We start from the raw sequence: 17,893 nt of genomic DNA, 5'->3' as shown, positions 1-17,893 counted from the left end.
TCCATACGTCTAAATAGAGAATACTGAAAAAATAGACTTGTCAAAGAGCACGAACACAGGCAAAACTTTGCAAATGCGGGAAACTGAATTGAATTAATGTTTTCAGTCAATAACTGCCCTTTGGAAAAGAGGACACAATAATAATAGTTCCGTAGAAATAAACGTCCTAATTTCTTAGAATATATAACGTACGTAAGGATTTCCAAAAGTATGAACAGTAAATACCTTTATGGCCTTCGGTCTAAAACTTGTAACGAAATAAACCGTCAGTCAGCAAGGAAATGTTGACTAACTCTTAAAATGGCGTCGCGTAACTTACGACGTATACGTCATGACGAATATGCGTCAGTACACCTGAGGCTGCCAGCTGACTAGAATGCGAAGAATGACAGTTGAAGGTGACATCAACTGTCAACAGTTCTCCTCAGAACGTTTTCTCTTCACGAACTGTGAAAACACAAGCATTGAAATTATGGCCGTGATAAAACAACTGCCCAACAAACAAGTATTCGCTACTTGCCTGAACAATATTTCTGGTGGTGCTCGACAAATTTCTGCCGTCCATCACTTTCAAAATGATTCTCTCATTGACGGTGGCGCTGACTGAAAACGAGTGTTTCTGCCGGAATATACTAGCCACAAAGTAAACAAAGACAAATTAAAATAGAGCCTGAACGTTCATCTCTCTGCCACAAGCCCGTCACGAAGAAAAGTCATCCCATCCTCGTCGCCAGATTGAAGTGTCATCTCTTATGAAGGACACGGAAAGCCAAAAATAATATCGTAAATATTTATTGTATACAACGAGCTCATGGAGAGAGTAAAGGAAGAGACTGCGCAGAGTCTCCTGACAGAACAGAATCCCAAACAAACTGGTGACGTAACTTATAAGGGGATGTTACATTCCAAGTGACGTACAGGAGTGAGCCAATAAACAAGTAGCGCGTGATTGGCCAGGGAAATAAACTAGACTCACAACAGAGGGCCAGGTCCTCCGCAGCGGGGAATTGGAAATGGGCAGTCTCAACTCTCAGGACACAAAGGGCCTTCTCACGTCCACCTTAAAATTGTCCCTAATGTATGTCATGATCCTCTTTGCTTCCCGACCTTTGGCGGCTGGGGTCAAATTACAAATGCCAATAAGCATTCACACATACTTTTCAGGAGGTTACAGGGTTGCCACCAGGGTTATCAAGAAGCACTAAGGACCTTGCAGATGAGCATATTTATTCAATGGCTCTTGGGTGCCAGGATGAAAAAGTATCACAGATGTAAAAAGGGTTGGGATTACTGTTGTGAAGTTCAGGCATTCCTTTTACTTCTGTGTTGCTAATCTGTGTTTTCAGAGGACACACATCTTCATAATCATTAAGCAAGCTGTTAATCACCATTCAACCCTACAGGACTTTGTGTTTAGTTAGAAGTGCATGCTTCAGTGTAGCAGTACTTAAGGCAACAAATCCTAGAGTCATGTGAGGATAACTTCTTGGCACACTATTGGAAACTACTTGCTTCAGTGAACCTTTTTTCTTTAGGCACACACAGGTAGTACTGATTATAACTTTAATACATTTGTTTTCTCTTTTTACTTGCTTAAAACACTAATGTCCGACTACATGCACTCCTGTATATACTGGAAGACCTTGATACTAGTAGATACAACTGGGCATTGTTAGGGTAGAGTTTGGCTTTGGCTACAAGGGGAAATGCTGGAGAGCTGAGCAGAGCCAGGTGGAAGGCAGGTCTAGACCAATGTAGAGTCATGGAATGAAATTAAATGACCCAGATACAAAGCTCACAATTATACACAGAACCACCAGAAGATTTGATGCTTACTGATAAATCGCTGGGAGACCCTTGACTATAACTATGGGTGTTCAAGGAATAAATCATATGGCCGGTCCCTACTGACCATTGAGATTTTAATGCAGATCAGACAGTACCACAGATATTAATGCTGAAGTTACTCAGATAGTGTTGGTGTCCATCTTTTCTTTTAAAAATGCCCTTGGAAATGTTTTTTATTAAAAAACAGTAATGCCCCACAAGGGACACAAGATTTGCTAATGTTCAACCTCTCCTGACAAGTAACAAAGCATCACCATGAAGAGCTTAGAAGCCTCAGACCTGTACATGATTGAAAGAGCGCGGTTTAATATTTTGCAAAATCTTAGGCTACACAGTACAAAACAACCAGTGTTTTTCTTTTTCTGAAGGCAATGCATTCTGTAAGTCCTTTTTGTGTCAGAGTTGGACTGCCTTTGCCTCAGGCAGCACATCTTCTGATTTCCACAGGTTTCCGAGCACTATCCCCAAGAAAAGAATAAGCCCCACAGTCCGGTTGGACACGAACTTCTTCCAACAATCCTCAGCCTTGTGGACGTCCAAAGTGTAGATCTGGGGAAAGGAAAGAAACATCATCAAATCAAACATCAGGCATTTAATGATGTTTGTTCACATCTCTCAACCGAGGCAATGCCTACGTATTCTCCATTAACATTAGTTTGTCAACTTTGATAGCATTGCTGAATCTCGTTTTACCGTTGGAAAGGAAATTACAAGACACACAGAGGGATGGTTTAAAAAGGAGTTTCCAGAATTTCTACTGTTTCTTCTCTTTCTCAGAAAATTAAATCTGACCTATTTTGGCTACCCTTTAATTCCTATCTTTCTACACATGCACCAGCTTCTTAAATCTTTACCCTTTCTCAATCTTTTTTTTTCTTTATTCCTCTTCTTTTTTCTTTTTCCTTTCTTTTCCTCTTCTCTCTTCTTTCTGCTCCTCTCTGTATTTCTTGCTTATATATTTTTTCTCTTTAATTCTTGTTGTATTTTATTCATAATGTGTTCATTTGATTTCTCATGTTTGCTTTTTATGAAAACGTAATAAAAATTATTAAACAAAAAATAAGTAAAAAGGAGTTTCCATACTAAGGTAAATAGTTCTCTCCATCAAGGTTGTTAGAACTAGCTCAAAAAGCAGATGAGTGTTCAGCTGTGAACATCTGACCTAGATGCAGGGTTCATTGTACTTTAAGAAAAAAGTTGAAAATTCAAAGCTCAAGAATGTTAGTGGCAAGTCACACCACATCAGATACTATACCCGCGAAAACTAACGTCCTGATTTGCAAAGATAAACGTACGCTTTTGTGTAAGTTGACGACTGTTTACTATTCACAGAGGAATGTTACTAGTAGTATCTTACCGACTGCGGAGTCTCAGCATATAAAACGTTGGGATAGTCCTATTTTTTTATGTGCAGAGACTCCGAAGTCATAAAGATACTACTAGTAAGATTCCTTTGGGAATAGCAAACATTTGTAAAGTTACACAAAATCTAAGTAGTTGGCAAACAGTCTAAGGGAATCCAATCATCTATTCAGGGTAGCCTATTTCAACCCCATCTTCATCAAAATGATGCCTTGCACACTTTCTGACCCCTCTCTTCCTTACATTTCTAATAAATTGGCTTTTCTGAACTCTGCATTAGGCATATTGTTACAATCCAGTGCCCATTTAAATAAATTACTGACATGGTCTCCGTTTCTTTCCACTTTTTTTCTGTTTAACTGTCACAAAGCAAAATGTAATGCCATTCGAACTCATGCGTTTTGAATTTTTTTTTTTATTTAATCCTTTGAAGGGGTGTGATGTTACAAAACAAAACATGCTCCGTCAAAGGTCTGTCACCTTTCTTACTTTTGTAAACCTGGCAATTTATTTTTTAATTATTCAAAGAGTTTTATATAGCGCTTGCTAGACCTGTAGGTATCAGAGCGCTTTACATAAGGTCAGCAAAGTTACAACAATAATTACAATTACACGTTACATCAAATATATGAGACACATTAACAGGAGATAAGGAGAGACCAGTAGAGAGGGAACGAGGAGAGGGGGAGTGAGAAGGGAGAGGACGAGGGGAAAGACGGAATAAGAGACAGAGGTAAAGTCAGCCCAAAGACCGAATGGGTAGGTGACGGCCAGGGAGGCAGTCCAAGGCCAGTCTCCCCATTAGCTCTCAAGGAAGCTCCAACGAGTATCGGTCAGACTGGCGCCATAAAAACTACAATGGGAATCCCCTCAGTTCTTGCATTTTCAAATACTTTATTGTATTACTACGGTTGCTGCCAAAATGAGGATTTCAGTTTTTTTTTACAATCATAATATCCAAATCAGTTGGTTTTATATTAACACCTGTTATATACAGCGGCATGAAGCCACAAAACAGTGCCAGCAAGCACATTACCTGAAAATAAACTCACTGCAGACGTTTCTGTCCGAGAGAAACTGGGAGGATAGTTGTATGGTACATGATAATAAAGCAGGTGTGGATTAAAGTGTAGCTATATAATACATTAAAATATTTTTTTTCTAAACCGAAGGTAAAGACGAGGCAATGTTGTCACTAATTTGTTGCAGGATATGAAGTTTAACGCAACAGGGACAGACTATTCCTGTCCCTCAATACAAAAGACAGATAACTAACAGGTGCAACAATGGATGCATTAGATTACATATTTATACATCTCACTAAGTCATTCTGTCTTCAAGCTATGTACATAAATTACCTAATTTATATAGTGTTACTCTATTTCTTGCCCTAAAAGATGGGAGACGGAGTTATCACTGGAAAGCTTCAAATGCATGCTTTGCAGAATATCGCATATATGAATGGGAAGCTGTTAACTAGGTTTAAACATAGCGTCAACCATGCTTTTCAGGTCACTGGAAGGGGACCGAAGGCTTTCTGCTCAGTCAAACGTAAAAAGTCGATCAACCATGGCTTACACTTCTCCTTTTTCTACTGCTGCTGAATTTCTCAAAGATAGGATGCCATAAAAATACATGTAGTACGAGAAGCAGCTTAATCATTTACTGTTTTAAGGTGTTGCTTTAGAACAATCAGAATCACTCAAGAGAAGCTGCAATCCAAAAGTTACAGTGCAACGGTTGAAATGCGTGCCAAGCAACCGATTATAGAGTAACTAACCATTGGTAGATGAAACAAGCGCATTTCAGACAGCGTCCACATCAAGAAAAAACATTACAAATGCACAATTCCTTACAATCGCTGCCTCATATGCTGAAATGTTAAGTTTTCCAATGAAAGCAAGCAGGTGAAAAATAGAAATGAAGTAAAAAAACACAGGCCCCAACCTACCTGCATTCATCTCACTGCGGCTTCACTGAAAGGGTCCGAAGCCTTAGAGCAATGGCAACACTCAATATATCACGATTTGCAGCTACAGTCAACCAATCAGTCATTATTATTTATTTATTTATTTTGAAAGTTTTATATAGCGCGAACAAGATCTTTGCAGATATCAGAGCGCTTTACAAAAACAAGGGGTAAGAAAAACAAGAGAGTGTTTAACAGACTTTTTGAGCACAGAATAGCTTTAGGTAAGAAATGGGTAGCAAAATAGGGTAGGTACATCAAGGAGCATAGTCGATTAGACAAACAAATAGTACAAGTAGGTGCAGAGTCTCAGATAAATCTAAAGTAAATGTTCAGGTGAATTTAGCCATGAGGATAGCTTTTACTTCCTTCTTAAAAATGCAGTGGAGGAGATAAGTCTGGTTTCTGGTGCTCAATGCTGCTCTCTGTAAATATTACACAACCTGTGGCTCACTGCTAAAGAAGACTGTGCCAGACCTAGAAGGCACACAATGGAAAGGCAACTATGCACCTAACAGGCCAAAGGGAGAAAAACTAAAATACGTTATATGATTTTAGAAACAAAGCAGCTTATGCAGGTAAACCAACCACCATCATCTAAATGTGCAGATTATCTAAAATGGCTGACTTGGTCTAGGCAAGTCTTAACACAGCTTACAGCTAAGACCCTGAACTCTTTAAGGAGCATATGACAAATGCGGTCTTGCAGGCCACCTCGAGGTTGCATGGAGGGGAGGCATCCTTGACATTAACCTCACAACACAATAAAAGGGCGGAGATACTACAGGTCAGAACTGGCAATCTAATAGGTATTACAAGTTCCTAATTTGTAATAAAGTAAATGCCAGGGCATACTATTTTTGTGGAGCATGCCGCCAGCGCTGTTGAGAGCGGGGTTGTTAAATACTAAACTATGTCGCTTTCAATTCCTCCTCAAGCCTGTTTCTTGCCTCATCCTACATTATCTCACTCTTGAAGGTTATTCTTCATCTATGCCTCCCACCTTTGCAACAACTGTCCTATCCTCCTCTACCTCCTTTGTTCTCTCTTCCTCTGGGATAAAGTCTGATGATGAAAAATACATCCCAGTCCTAGAAATTGAGCGCTACTGCCCACCACTTGCAAACCTTGGCACAAATTAAGCGTTATGCATTACATGCTAACTCGTTGGTGGTTGCTAGTGCAAACAGATGCCCAAGGTGACCAATGTCAATCACTTGACAAGTGGCCCAAATTACATTGACTGCTGCATTCTGATGTAACTGAAGACATCAGATGACCAAACTTTACAATATTCAACAGGTTGATTTTTCTAGAACTGATAGGAGGCACCAGCTATGCCTTCCTAAAAAAAACTAGCTCATCAAGTTCTGCAGAGGATGGGACTGGGCGAGCTGTTCCTCCAAATGGTAGGTGCTCTTTACAACAAGCCCTCAGCCAGGGTGTGAATTGGCAACCCGGTAACGGATCCCTTTGCTATCGGTAGAGCAACACGACAGGGGTGCCCGCTCTCTCCACTGTTATACGCTTTGGCAGCGGACCCACTGGCATGTGCTCTGAGAGAATACCAGGGCAACAAGGGCATCCGCTTCCCCACATATAACATAGTCGTCTCTATGTACGCAGACAACACACTGCTGTACGTCCATGACTCCGAAAATAACCTTTCCCCGATGCTCAGGGAAGTGGTCCACTTTGACGCCCTCTCGGGCTTAAAGGTAAACTGGACTTAGTCATTGGCCTTCCCCCTAACGCCGGTCACTCAGAAGTTTGACATGGACTATCCGCTACAATGGACTGAGGACCCTAATAGATATCTAGGGGTACGCTTACACACCGACCCAGAGCTTCTGCTTAGGGAGAACTACGGTGTAGCGATGAGCAAACTGGAAGATGACGTGGCAACCTGGAGCAAGATTCCTCTCTCGCTGATGGGGCGCATAGTCATAATGAAAATGGTCGTCTTACCTGGGCTCTTGTTCCTCTTCAGTGCCATCCCGATAGTGCTGTCCAAGGCTTTTTTCCAACGACTGACCCAGCTGATGGTCAACCTTGCCTGGGCGGGAAAGCAGCCCAGAGTCAAATGGACGACCCTAACACTGCCATATAGCATGGGGGGCCTTGGTGCCCCCAACTTAGAACTTTACTATCGAGTGGCGCAGGCATCTTATCTGCATACTTGGGTGCATGGCTATCAGCGCATCCCACATGTAATCATGGAAAGACTGTTTGTGGAGCCACTTGCCCTTCCGGTCACGGTGTTCCAGCCAATGGACCGCAGAACTGGAATACTCGATTAATTTACTTCCACCAACCACGCGTGGCACACTCTACTGCTTAGGCGGGGGAGTGTATTGCTATTCTCACCACTCATGCCGGTGGACTGGACAGTGTGGCTGCCCCCTATTGGTGAAAAGGGGGTGGTCCGGGCCTTGAAGCAAATCGGCATACACCTCGCAGGCGATTTTTTCAGGGATGGCACGGTTAAAACCTGGGATCAAATGGTAGGCGATAGGCAGGATCTCACACTGCTGCTCCGATTTCAGTACCATAGAGTGCGAAGTGCCTTTCTAGACTTGCTGGGACCTGATCTGGCGGAACCACCGGACGTTCCGGAGCTCACCTATGTCATAAAAACTGAATCTCCCCGTAAATTATTGACCAATTTGTATAAGCATGCACTGACACAAGAGGAGCACCAGTTTGTGAAGGCTAGAGGGGATTGGCAGAGAGATTTAGCGATTACAATAGATGACGCCATGTGGCAATACTGCTGCGTCAACACCAGAAAGATTTCCTTAAATGGAAAGCACAGATTGATACATTTCAAATTCCTCTTAAGGGTATATTATACCCCTGAGAGACTACACAGATACGGTCCACGACCTTCTGCGGCATGCGAGAGATGCCGTGCGCCACTTGCTGACTTTCTACACTTGGCCTGGAGTTGTCCTGGGATGCAGGCATACTGGGCCAAGATTTTTTCAGAAATGAGTAAGATTCTTGACATTGAGCTATCTCCTGATCCGGCATTAGCACTCATTGGACATTCTAGAAGCCTCCCGGTTGCTATCCGGCGACTGGCAGACATGGGCATGTTAATGGCGCGAAGAGTGGTAGCACTCTGCTGGATGAGAGGACCGCTGCCCATTGTTGCCCGCTGGGCTCAGGACATGCTTTATTGTTGCACTCAAACTGAAAACTATAGTGAGCTCATACCCCCCACAAGTCGTCCCAAAAATTTCTGGGGATTATATCAAACATACCTAAGTGGAGCCACTCAGGAGGGAGATTCTGACTCGGAAGGAGAAACCAGAGGGACCCAAGCGACCACCGTGGAAAGTGCGGCAGAGTAGACACTGACGAGGGATGCCCACGTACGAGAAACGGATGCCACCATGCTCTTGAGGGGATGAGTGACTGTGTCCAACGTGTGAGATGCGCAGCGGATACGACCTCCCAACCCTACCTCACAGGGAATCTAGTGGAGACCTGGGTAAGAGTTCAGTCATGATGGGGGGACGCTAGTGATGCGTGCAAAGCCACTGTGCAGAGGGTGAATTGATGCTCATGTGTGCCCGGTCCTTCGAAGCGTGCTTGATTAGTGTATAGCCAAGACATGACACTGTGTGTGTGATCCGGGGCGGGAGGGGGGGGTGTTTGTTAATATTAAAATTAGTGCTGGCACAATTTGGAAGGTATTTGCTGCCAAGCCGAGCTATTTCGTTAAGACAGACCATAGTGCAATCAAGACTACATGAAACTTGACTTGACTCTACACTCCAAAATAGTGTTCACAGTTTATACTTTGTTGATGTAGATTGAATTACGTGCTTCTATATATGTGACACCGCCAGACCTCAGGGTTGTCGGCTGATGGGCTGTGTAACTTCTGAAGGGATTAGCTAATTCACAGTTGCCCGCCGCCGGCCACAGGGTTGTAGGCGCTTTGGCTGTGTCGCCACTGTGGTACAAATAAAGATTTTTGAAAACTTAAAAAAAAACAAAAAAAAACTAGCTCATGACTTCTCAACACGTCTTCACCTGTTCACAGTGAGACACAAAGACAGGGGTAGTATGCCGCATTACAATACTGAAGGAACCCCCAACTCCTCTCTCGTCAAGGTTTGGAAGCAACAAATACAGATTCGGATGATTGTATGGATTAAAGGCATGACAGGCAATAGCCAATTTAAGTTGGCAATTCTGTAGTAACAAAAGCTGCTTTTCAACTTTCCGAACAAAATAATGATGCTCTTAGTGCATTTTTAAGGGGATAAAACTTCTTCAAAATCTGAAAAAGAATTGCTAACTTAGGAAAGTTAGGATTTACCATGGCACAGCTAAACGTTGAAAGCAATACAAATAACATTAAGATGAAGATATCCATACTCACAGAGGTACCCGAATTTAACACCTTGTAAATAAAACTAACAATGGGGTCACTCGGATGCCAGAGGATCTCTCGACTGTACCAATCTCTCCTACTGAACACCCCAGAGTTAAACGTAGAAATTGCTGGTCTGCAGGTTTAGGGTAACTGGATGATGACAACCGGGGAGAGGGTAGGATGGCCCCACGTGTCTTCCTCATATCCTCCAACATGTGCTTGATACAATTCTCTTACTTCAATCGAATATACTACAGCCCGGACAGGTTATGGAAGAAGGGGCGTGCAAGCACGCCATGTTGTACATGATGTGGGGACCTAGAGGGGTCCTTCTACCATATTATCTGGAAATATCCAGCCCTTCTGGTCCTCTAAGCCTAGATTGAACAAGTGCTAAATTTCAAAGCTGAGTTAAGACCTAAGTTGGCACTCCTTGGGATAATGGACAATTGGGACAATAACAGACATCACAGGACATTTGCAGACCTGGGTGAGTTAGTAGCCAAACGGGATATAGGTAGCCCAATTCTGGAGGTCTCAGGACAACGCCCCCCCCCCCCCCCCACCCCACCTTGTCAACCTGGCGAAGGGGTATGAATTTCTGTTGCAAAGCTGAAGAAGAAGTATATAAACGGGGAGGCAGTGCTACAAACACCTGAAATTTTAGGGGACATGGAACTCGCTCCCTTTGTAAACCATGATCTACTACGACACATTTTTAGCTGGAACTGTCTGTTTCAAACAGGGATCAGATTGGGCAAACTGTGTGGAGACAACTTCAGAAAGAATATTGTCAAATATGTGTTTGTAACCTTGTACTGTTACTGTATGTTCATATAAAAAAAAACAATTACAAAAAGATTAAGATATCCAGTGCTCCCCTATATTTTTTATTGGGCAGTTATAGTGAAATGAAAGCTGCAACATTTTGATTGCCATCATTCTAACTCAATGAGAGATACGAAGAAGAACCAGCCACTGAAAGAAGATAGTCTGCAAAAAAGAAATAGCGAACATTCTTCAGGTCAACATGGTTTTGTAGGCAACAATTACAAAGATTTAGAACCGACAACACATTGTTGTTTCTTTGACCCACTAAAGAAAAGGCAGACGTGACAGATTAGAAAGATGAATCTGCTTATTATTGGCAATTGACAGCTCAAGGGCTTACATTACATCAGAGGTGTAGACCTTTTGTTACATGCTTGGTATAGGCCAACAATGTCGTTTTGTAAATCTGAAAGCAGAGAGTGGACCTCAGAATTCCCTATTTCAGCAAGGGTGGATTGGCTATTTAACCCACGAGCACTTCTCTGGGCGGGTAGGCGCTCAGCAACAGCAAGTTGAGTCTTATTTTTGAAGGATGAAGGCTACCGCCCCTGACTGTTGACCCGAGGGTTTATGTCTCTGGCAAAGAGGGAGGGGAGGGGGGGGGCGGGAGAGAGAGAGAGAGAGAGACCAAATTGAAGGAAAGAGAACGGCAAGATAGGCAGGAACGGAACAGAGACCAGATTGAACATGTTGCCAGGACTTCTTTGGTACCAAGTCCAGCCCTGTAGTCAGCATAAACAATTATTTGCAGGGATTCTACAAATATTATTATTAGCGGGAAACACAAATCGAAATCCCGAATTATGAAGGAATGCTAGTTTTCAGAAATGCATACATACTGAAGATTATTGCGCATATTTTGGGAAAGTGCCACATATTTGCCTCAAACAATAATAAATGTTTGTTTTATGGCCATTAACTTCCAGGTATGGAAGAGACTTTCACATTTCTAGGGACATAAGACATTCCTTTAAATCCTTTGAATTCTGTGTAATTTTGATGTAGTTTTGTAAAAGAATAAATAAAAATCACAATTCCCAAACTTTTTTTCAAACTACTAGAGAATCAGCTTGATTATGGGTGTACATCACAACTATTCCAGACCAGAGGGGATACATCGGTGATCTAACCATGAACAAAAACCCTGTAAATGTTCATAGTGATTTTATATTTTATTCCTAAGCATTATTTTTCCCCACTTGATGGCTTAGGAGGGTCGGCATGAGCACAGTTTTGTAGGTGGTGGGGTAAATGGATCTCATGTTCTGTATTTCACAGCCAAGAGCCGAAGGAACCTCCCCACTCCTTGTGAAGACCTTGTAGAAGTTGTCAGTCATTTCAGTGTGTTAGATTTGGGTGCTGGCGTCTCCAGTTCTTACTACAATTAGATGCTTCTCACACTGCCGCCTGTGGCAACCAAAGGGCAGGCCTAGGTCTGTAGTAGAAGATTCCCAGACAGACTAGAATAGAGTGATGCCAATGAATAGACAGACTCTGCATCTGTGCTACAGAAGAGTGTTGCTGGGTCAGTACTTGGCCTACACACTGGCACTGTGAAAGTTTGTTTTGCTGGAGGATTCTCATGTCGAGACCAGACCTTAAAGGTGACTGTGAACAGGTGTAATCTGAAACTTTGTTATGGCAGACTACTTCATCTGTTCTACCCTCCCAAATGCTAATTTGTCATTTAGAATTTGTAAAATACATAAAACCAAAAGGCATTAGAGCGCTTTAGCCGGCATGAACACACAGGGGGATCGACAGAGAAAGTTATAATTGAGATAAAAGCCAGGTCTTCGCATTTTCACGACACACAAAATAAGAAGTGATGCTAGCAATATGTACAGGGAGAGTGTTCCACAACCTAGCACCTGCCACAGAGAATCCACATTCACCCCATCTCACGTTCCTAAAACAAGAAACCCCCACTTTTCTCTGCCCAGCTGATCTCAACTATTTAGGTATTCTTTTTGACAAAGATCTGTCATGGGCAAAACTGATGGAAGGAAGGAGGCTGGTGATGAAGAGGGGTATCTCTGCCATTAAATCTTTCGCAAAGAACTTGGCGCGAAACTCCTATTGCCAATAATAAACATATACCAGGCGAGAGTAAAGGTAGCCATGACCTATGGAGCCGGGGTCTGGGGCACGGTCGCATCAACTCCACTACAAACTATTGAAAATTAAATTTTTAAATCTGTAGTGGGCCTCACTTTGTCCTTCACAAATGGGATCTTGCATACGGAATTGGCCCTTCCTTACATATCAGATTATATACAACTAGCCCCACTCCTCCTATGGCACTCTATTTGGAGAAGAGACACAGTACCTCTGACACAAATGGTAATTAAGAGTTGCCTAGGGATGGATAATTGGAAAAGATCTAAGTGGCTAAGCTATTTGGAGACAGTTTTAAAAGAGATAGGCCTCCACAAACCTTTTAAAGATCCTCTGGTTTGTAAGACGGTGTTCAAGCAGAAAGTTATTACCATGTTTATGTTGATGGCTGAATATAAGCGTAGGGAACATTATAAAGAGAAAAACGCAGTACAGGTTTATTACCTTAATCCACCACTAATGGAGGGAGATTTCTCCTACCTAGCCAAAATAAACCGTGCACAACATATATTTCTACTGTTAAGATTCCACACTAATTTGATACCTCTAATGCTTGGCTATCCTGAAAAAACCTATAACCACTCCAATCTAAGCACGTGCCCGTGTGATAATCCATCACCCCAAACTGAACTGCACTTGGTTTTATTCTGTGGGCTCTATGAGAGTGAAAGGAAAGCCCATCTGAAACCAATTTTTTTAAAATGGGCTTTAAGTATTGTCTTGTAGCACTATTTTTCTAAAAACATTGCCCGACCCTTTGGTTTGCTACTCTGTAGCAACATTCTTATGGGCTTGCATGAGGAAAAGGAAGGGGATGACATGTGGCCCACTGAGTATGATCAATAATCAAAATGTAACTAGACCCGCGATATGAAATGTTTTATTTATTATATATTTTTTTATGCATTCTCACCTTATTCCAGGACTGTGAAGAAATATTTGTAATTTTAAAGGATAATATTTTGGAATAACATCTTTTTATCAATGTATTTATAGGTGCTTTTATGGTCATTTATAACATGATTGAATAAAGATGATGATGATGATCTCAACTGTGTGCTAGGAAGATGCCAGTTGAAAACGGTTCTTAAATAGAAAGAGCCCTGCTGGTTAAGTGCCTTAAAACCAGACACAGAGCTTTGAAAATCAGCCTCTTCCTCACTGGAAACCAATGAAGAGATCAGGCCCTCCCTCACCGACAGATGTTTAGGAAAGTCCAACACCAGTCGAGCAGCAGCATTTTGAATAACGTGACGTTTATTCAGAGAATATTGGTTGGCATTCAAATGGAATATGCTACTTACCAGTATGCATCTGTTCTTGGCATAGAGGGCTGCAGAGTGGTACATTATGAATAGATCGCCATCTGGTGTTGGGCTCGGATGATTGCACTTTGTTTTTCTCTTGGAGAGTCTTTTGTATGTTGGTGACTCCTCCCTTAGTTGGTAGTGCGCATGGGCATCGGCTCCATCCTTAGATTGTTTTGCCGTAGTAGGGTTAGATGGAGTAGTATAGTAGAATACAGATAAGAGTGCCCATGTAAGTGTATCTAAATAAGATAATGTTGGAACAGACACAGGTTTCCGGGGAGGCTGGGAGGGCATGTACCACTCTGCAGCCCTCTATGCCAAGAACAGATGCATACTGGTAAGTAGCATATTCCGTTCGAGGCATATGGGCTGCAGATGGTACATTATGAATAGACTATACAGCAGTTCTCTCCCTAGCGGTGGTCGCCCGTGTCTGTTGCAACTGTCTGAAACAATGTTTTTAATACTGCTTGTCCCACTCTAGCTTGTTGTGTTGCGTGCACATCAACACAATAGTGTTTTGTGAAAGTGTGCGGTGTAACCCAGGTAGCCGCTTTGCATATGTCATCTAGTGGAATGTTTCCCAGAAATGCCATAGATGCTCCTAGTTTACGTGTAGAGTGAGCTCTAGGAGGAACAGTTAATGTTCTCTTTGCCTTTAAGTAGCATATTTGAATGCATTTTACAATCCATCTGGCAATGCCCGCTTTGGAGATGGGATTGCCTTTATGTGTGGGAGAAAACGCAACAAATAGCTGTTTTGTCTTTCTGAAAGTTTGTGTTCTCTCTATATAGTACAATATGGCCCTCCTAACATCCAGTGTATGTAGGGCTCTTTCCGCTACTGTTTGTGGTTTTGGAAAGAAAACAGGTAATTCCACTGACTGATTGATGTGGAATGCTGAGATAACCTTTGGTAAGAATTTTGGGTTTGTTCTAAGAACCACTTTATTTTGGTGTAGCTGCATAAATGGTTCTTGAATCGTAAAAGCCTGCAGTTCACTTACTCTTCTAAGTGACGTGATAGCTATGAGGAAGGCCACCTTCCATGTGAGGAATTGTATTTCACACCTATGCATAGGTTCAAAGGGTGGCCCCATTAGTCTGGTAAGCACTATGTTGAGATTCCAGACTGGGGAAGGTGGTCTTCTTGGTGGAATGACTCTTTTGAGTCCTTCCATGAAAGCTTTAATTGCTGGTACTTTAAACAGTGACAGGTGTTGCCTGTTTTGTAGGTACGCCGCTATGGCTGCTAGATGAACCCTAATAGAGGTATATGCTAGATTACATTGCTGTAAGTGTAATAAATAGCAAATGATTTGTTTAGTGGATGCGTCCAGAGGGTTGATGTGCTTACTGTTACAGTGTATAGCAAACCTCTTCCATTTTGCTGCATAGCATGCTCTGGTGGTAGGACGTCTTGCCTGTTTAATGATTTCCATGCATTCTGGTGGTAAATCTAAATACCCAAACTCTATGACCTCAGGAGCCAGATCGCTAGGTTCAGTTGTTTGGGATCTGGGTGCATTATTTCTCCATGGTTCTGTGTAAGATGCATGGGTAATAACCTTAGCTTTTGATGTGGTACTTGTGAGAGTTGTAGCAGCGTGGTGAACCACGGCTGTCTTGCCCACGTGGGTGCCACTAGTATCATTGTCATTGAGTGTTGCTGCAGTTTCCTCACCAGTAATGGAATTAGTGGTAGAGGAGGGAACGCGTAAGCAAATTTGTTGGACCAATTTATCCACAGTGCATTGCCCTGGGACCTTTGGTGTGGGTACCTGGATGCGAATTGTTTGCATTTTGCGTTCTGATGATTTGCAAACAGATCTATCTCTGGTTGCCCCCATTTTTGGAAGAATGGCTGTAGTATTTGGTCGTGCAGTTCCCATTCGTGAACTTGTTCTGACTGTCTGCTTAGGATGTCTGCTATTTGATTTTGAATTCCTGGTAGGTGTTCCGCTAACAGGTAGATTTTTTGAGGAATGGCCCATCTCCATATGTCCTGTGCTAGTTTGGACAGTTGGAGAGAGTGTGTCCCCCCCTGTTTTTGAATATAATACATTGCAGTCATGTTGTCTGTTCTGATCAGGACTGCCTTGTTTGTTATTTGCATTTGGAAAGCTTTTAGTGCTAGAAATATTGCTAATAGTTCCAGGTAGTTGATGTGCAGTTTCTTTTGCTGCGCACTCCACTTCCCCTGTACTGTGTATTTGTCCATATGCGCTCCCCATCCGGAGAGCGATGCGTCTGCTGTTATTATTACTTGTGGAATTGGCTCTAGGAACGACCGTCCCTTGGAAATGTTTTCTGTGTTCCACCACTTCAGAGAGCGATACGTCCGGTCGTTTACCAACACCAGATCTGTAATCTGACCTTGAGCCTGATTCCACTGTGTCGCTAGACACTCTTGTAGTGGGCGCATTTGTAGTCTGGCATGTGGTATTAGCAGTATGCAAGAGGACATCATGCCTAATAGTTGCATAAACACTCGTGCTGGTAGTGAGTGTTGTGGTTGAAATCTTTGTATTAACCCGACCATTGTCTGTACTCTGATTGGGTTGGGGTATGCTATTGCCTTTTCTGTGTCTACTGTAGCCCCCAGGTATTGCTGGATCTGGTTTGGTTGCAGGTGTGATTTTTTGTAGTTCACCGTAAACCCTAGGTGGTGCAGCAGTTGAATTGTCTTCTGTGTGTTGTGAAGACATTCCTCCTTTGATTTGGCCTTTATTAGCCAATCGTCCAAGTATGGGAAGACATGTATTTGTTGTCTTCTTAGGTGTGCTGCCACCACAGCTAGGCATTTTGTGAAAACTCTCGGTGCTGTTGTGACACCGAACGGAAGGACCTTGAACTGGTAGTGTTGTCCTTCTAACACAAACCTTAGGTATTTTCTGTGGGCTTTGTGAATTGGGATATGAAAGTAAGCGTCTTTTAGATCCAGTGTAGAAAGAAAGTCCCCTTTCTTCAGTAAAGGGAGTACTTGTTGGAGCGTGACCATGTGGAAGTGTTCCGAATTTATGTAAGCATTGAGAGGTCTGAGGTCTAATATTGGTCGTAGGGACCCGTCCTTTTTGGGGATCAGGAAGTATAGAGAGTATACTCCTGTTCCTTGTTGATCCTTTGGGACCTTCTCTATTGCATGCTTTTGTAGAAGTGCTAGCACTTCTTCTCTTAACAATGTCAGATGATCCTGACTCATTGGACGCTGTTTGGGGGGGATGTTTGGTGGGGTAGCTGTGAGTTCTAGGCAATAACCATGTTGGATAATTTGTCTCACCCACTTGTCTGACGTGATGTTTTCCCAGACAGGTAGGAACTGTGATAGACGTCCCCCGACCGGTGTTATGTGGTCTGGGGGGAGATCTATGAAGTCACTGTTTTGGTGTTGAGGCGTTGCGGTTGTTATTATTTCCGCGGCCTCTACCCTTATTGTTGTTACCTCTGTAATTACCTCTTGAATTACCTCTGGGTGATGTTGGTGTGAAAGATGTGGATTGCTGATTTGTTCCTGTGTTTTTTGAGCCCCCTCTATAGGTGGATCTACGAAAGGAACCTCTGTGCGTTGGCTGTTGCAATGCTCCCATTGACTTAGCCGTTTCCGTATCTTTCTTCATCTTTTCTAATGTCTCGTCTGTACTTGAACCAAACAATGTCTTCTGATCAAATGGTCTGTTCAGTAGGGCTGTTTGAACTTCTTGTTTGAATCCTGAGATTCTAAGCCACGCGTGCCTTCTTAGCATGACACTAGTGTTAATAGACCTTGCTGCAGTGTCTGCTGCGTCTAATGCACACTTAATGGAAGTATTGGTTATTATTTTACCTTCCTGTATTAATTGGTCTGCCTTCTTCTGATGTTCTTTTGGAAGATGTGTGAGAAGTTTTTCTAACTCATCATAATGTGCCCTGTCGTAACGTGCGAGTAGTGCTTGTGTATTAGCTATACGCCAGCTATTCGCTGCCTGTGATGCTACTCTTTTGCCTGATGCATCTATTAACTTCGACTCTTTATCTGGTGGAGGAGCCTCTCCTGTAGATAATGAGTTTGCTCTTTTACGAGCGTTT

At 42.6% G+C, this 17,893-nt stretch overlaps 1 protein-coding gene across 1 annotated transcript in view; it reads right to left on the bottom strand.

Moving 5' to 3' along the window:
- Nucleotides 1-2,127: 2,127 nt before the first annotated feature.
- COQ2 (coenzyme Q2, polyprenyltransferase) overlaps nucleotides 2,128-17,893 on the bottom strand; it is a 407,280-nt gene continuing 391,514 nt past the window's right edge. Inside the window, exon 8 of the mRNA XM_086961980.1 lies at nucleotides 2,128-2,397. Coding sequence (XP_086818106.1) covers nucleotides 2,245-2,397 — 153 coding nt within the window. The 3' untranslated portion in view covers nucleotides 2,128-2,244. The remainder of the gene's footprint in view (nucleotides 2,398-17,893) is intronic.

This window comes from Lissotriton vulgaris, chromosome 3_1 (assembly GCF_964263255.1).
Source record: "Lissotriton vulgaris chromosome 3_1, aLisVul1.2, whole genome shotgun sequence".
Lineage (NCBI taxonomy): Eukaryota > Metazoa > Chordata > Amphibia > Caudata > Salamandridae > Lissotriton > Lissotriton vulgaris.
The sequence above is the reverse complement of the archived record's forward strand: the minus strand, read 5'-3'. Positions and strand labels throughout refer to the sequence as shown.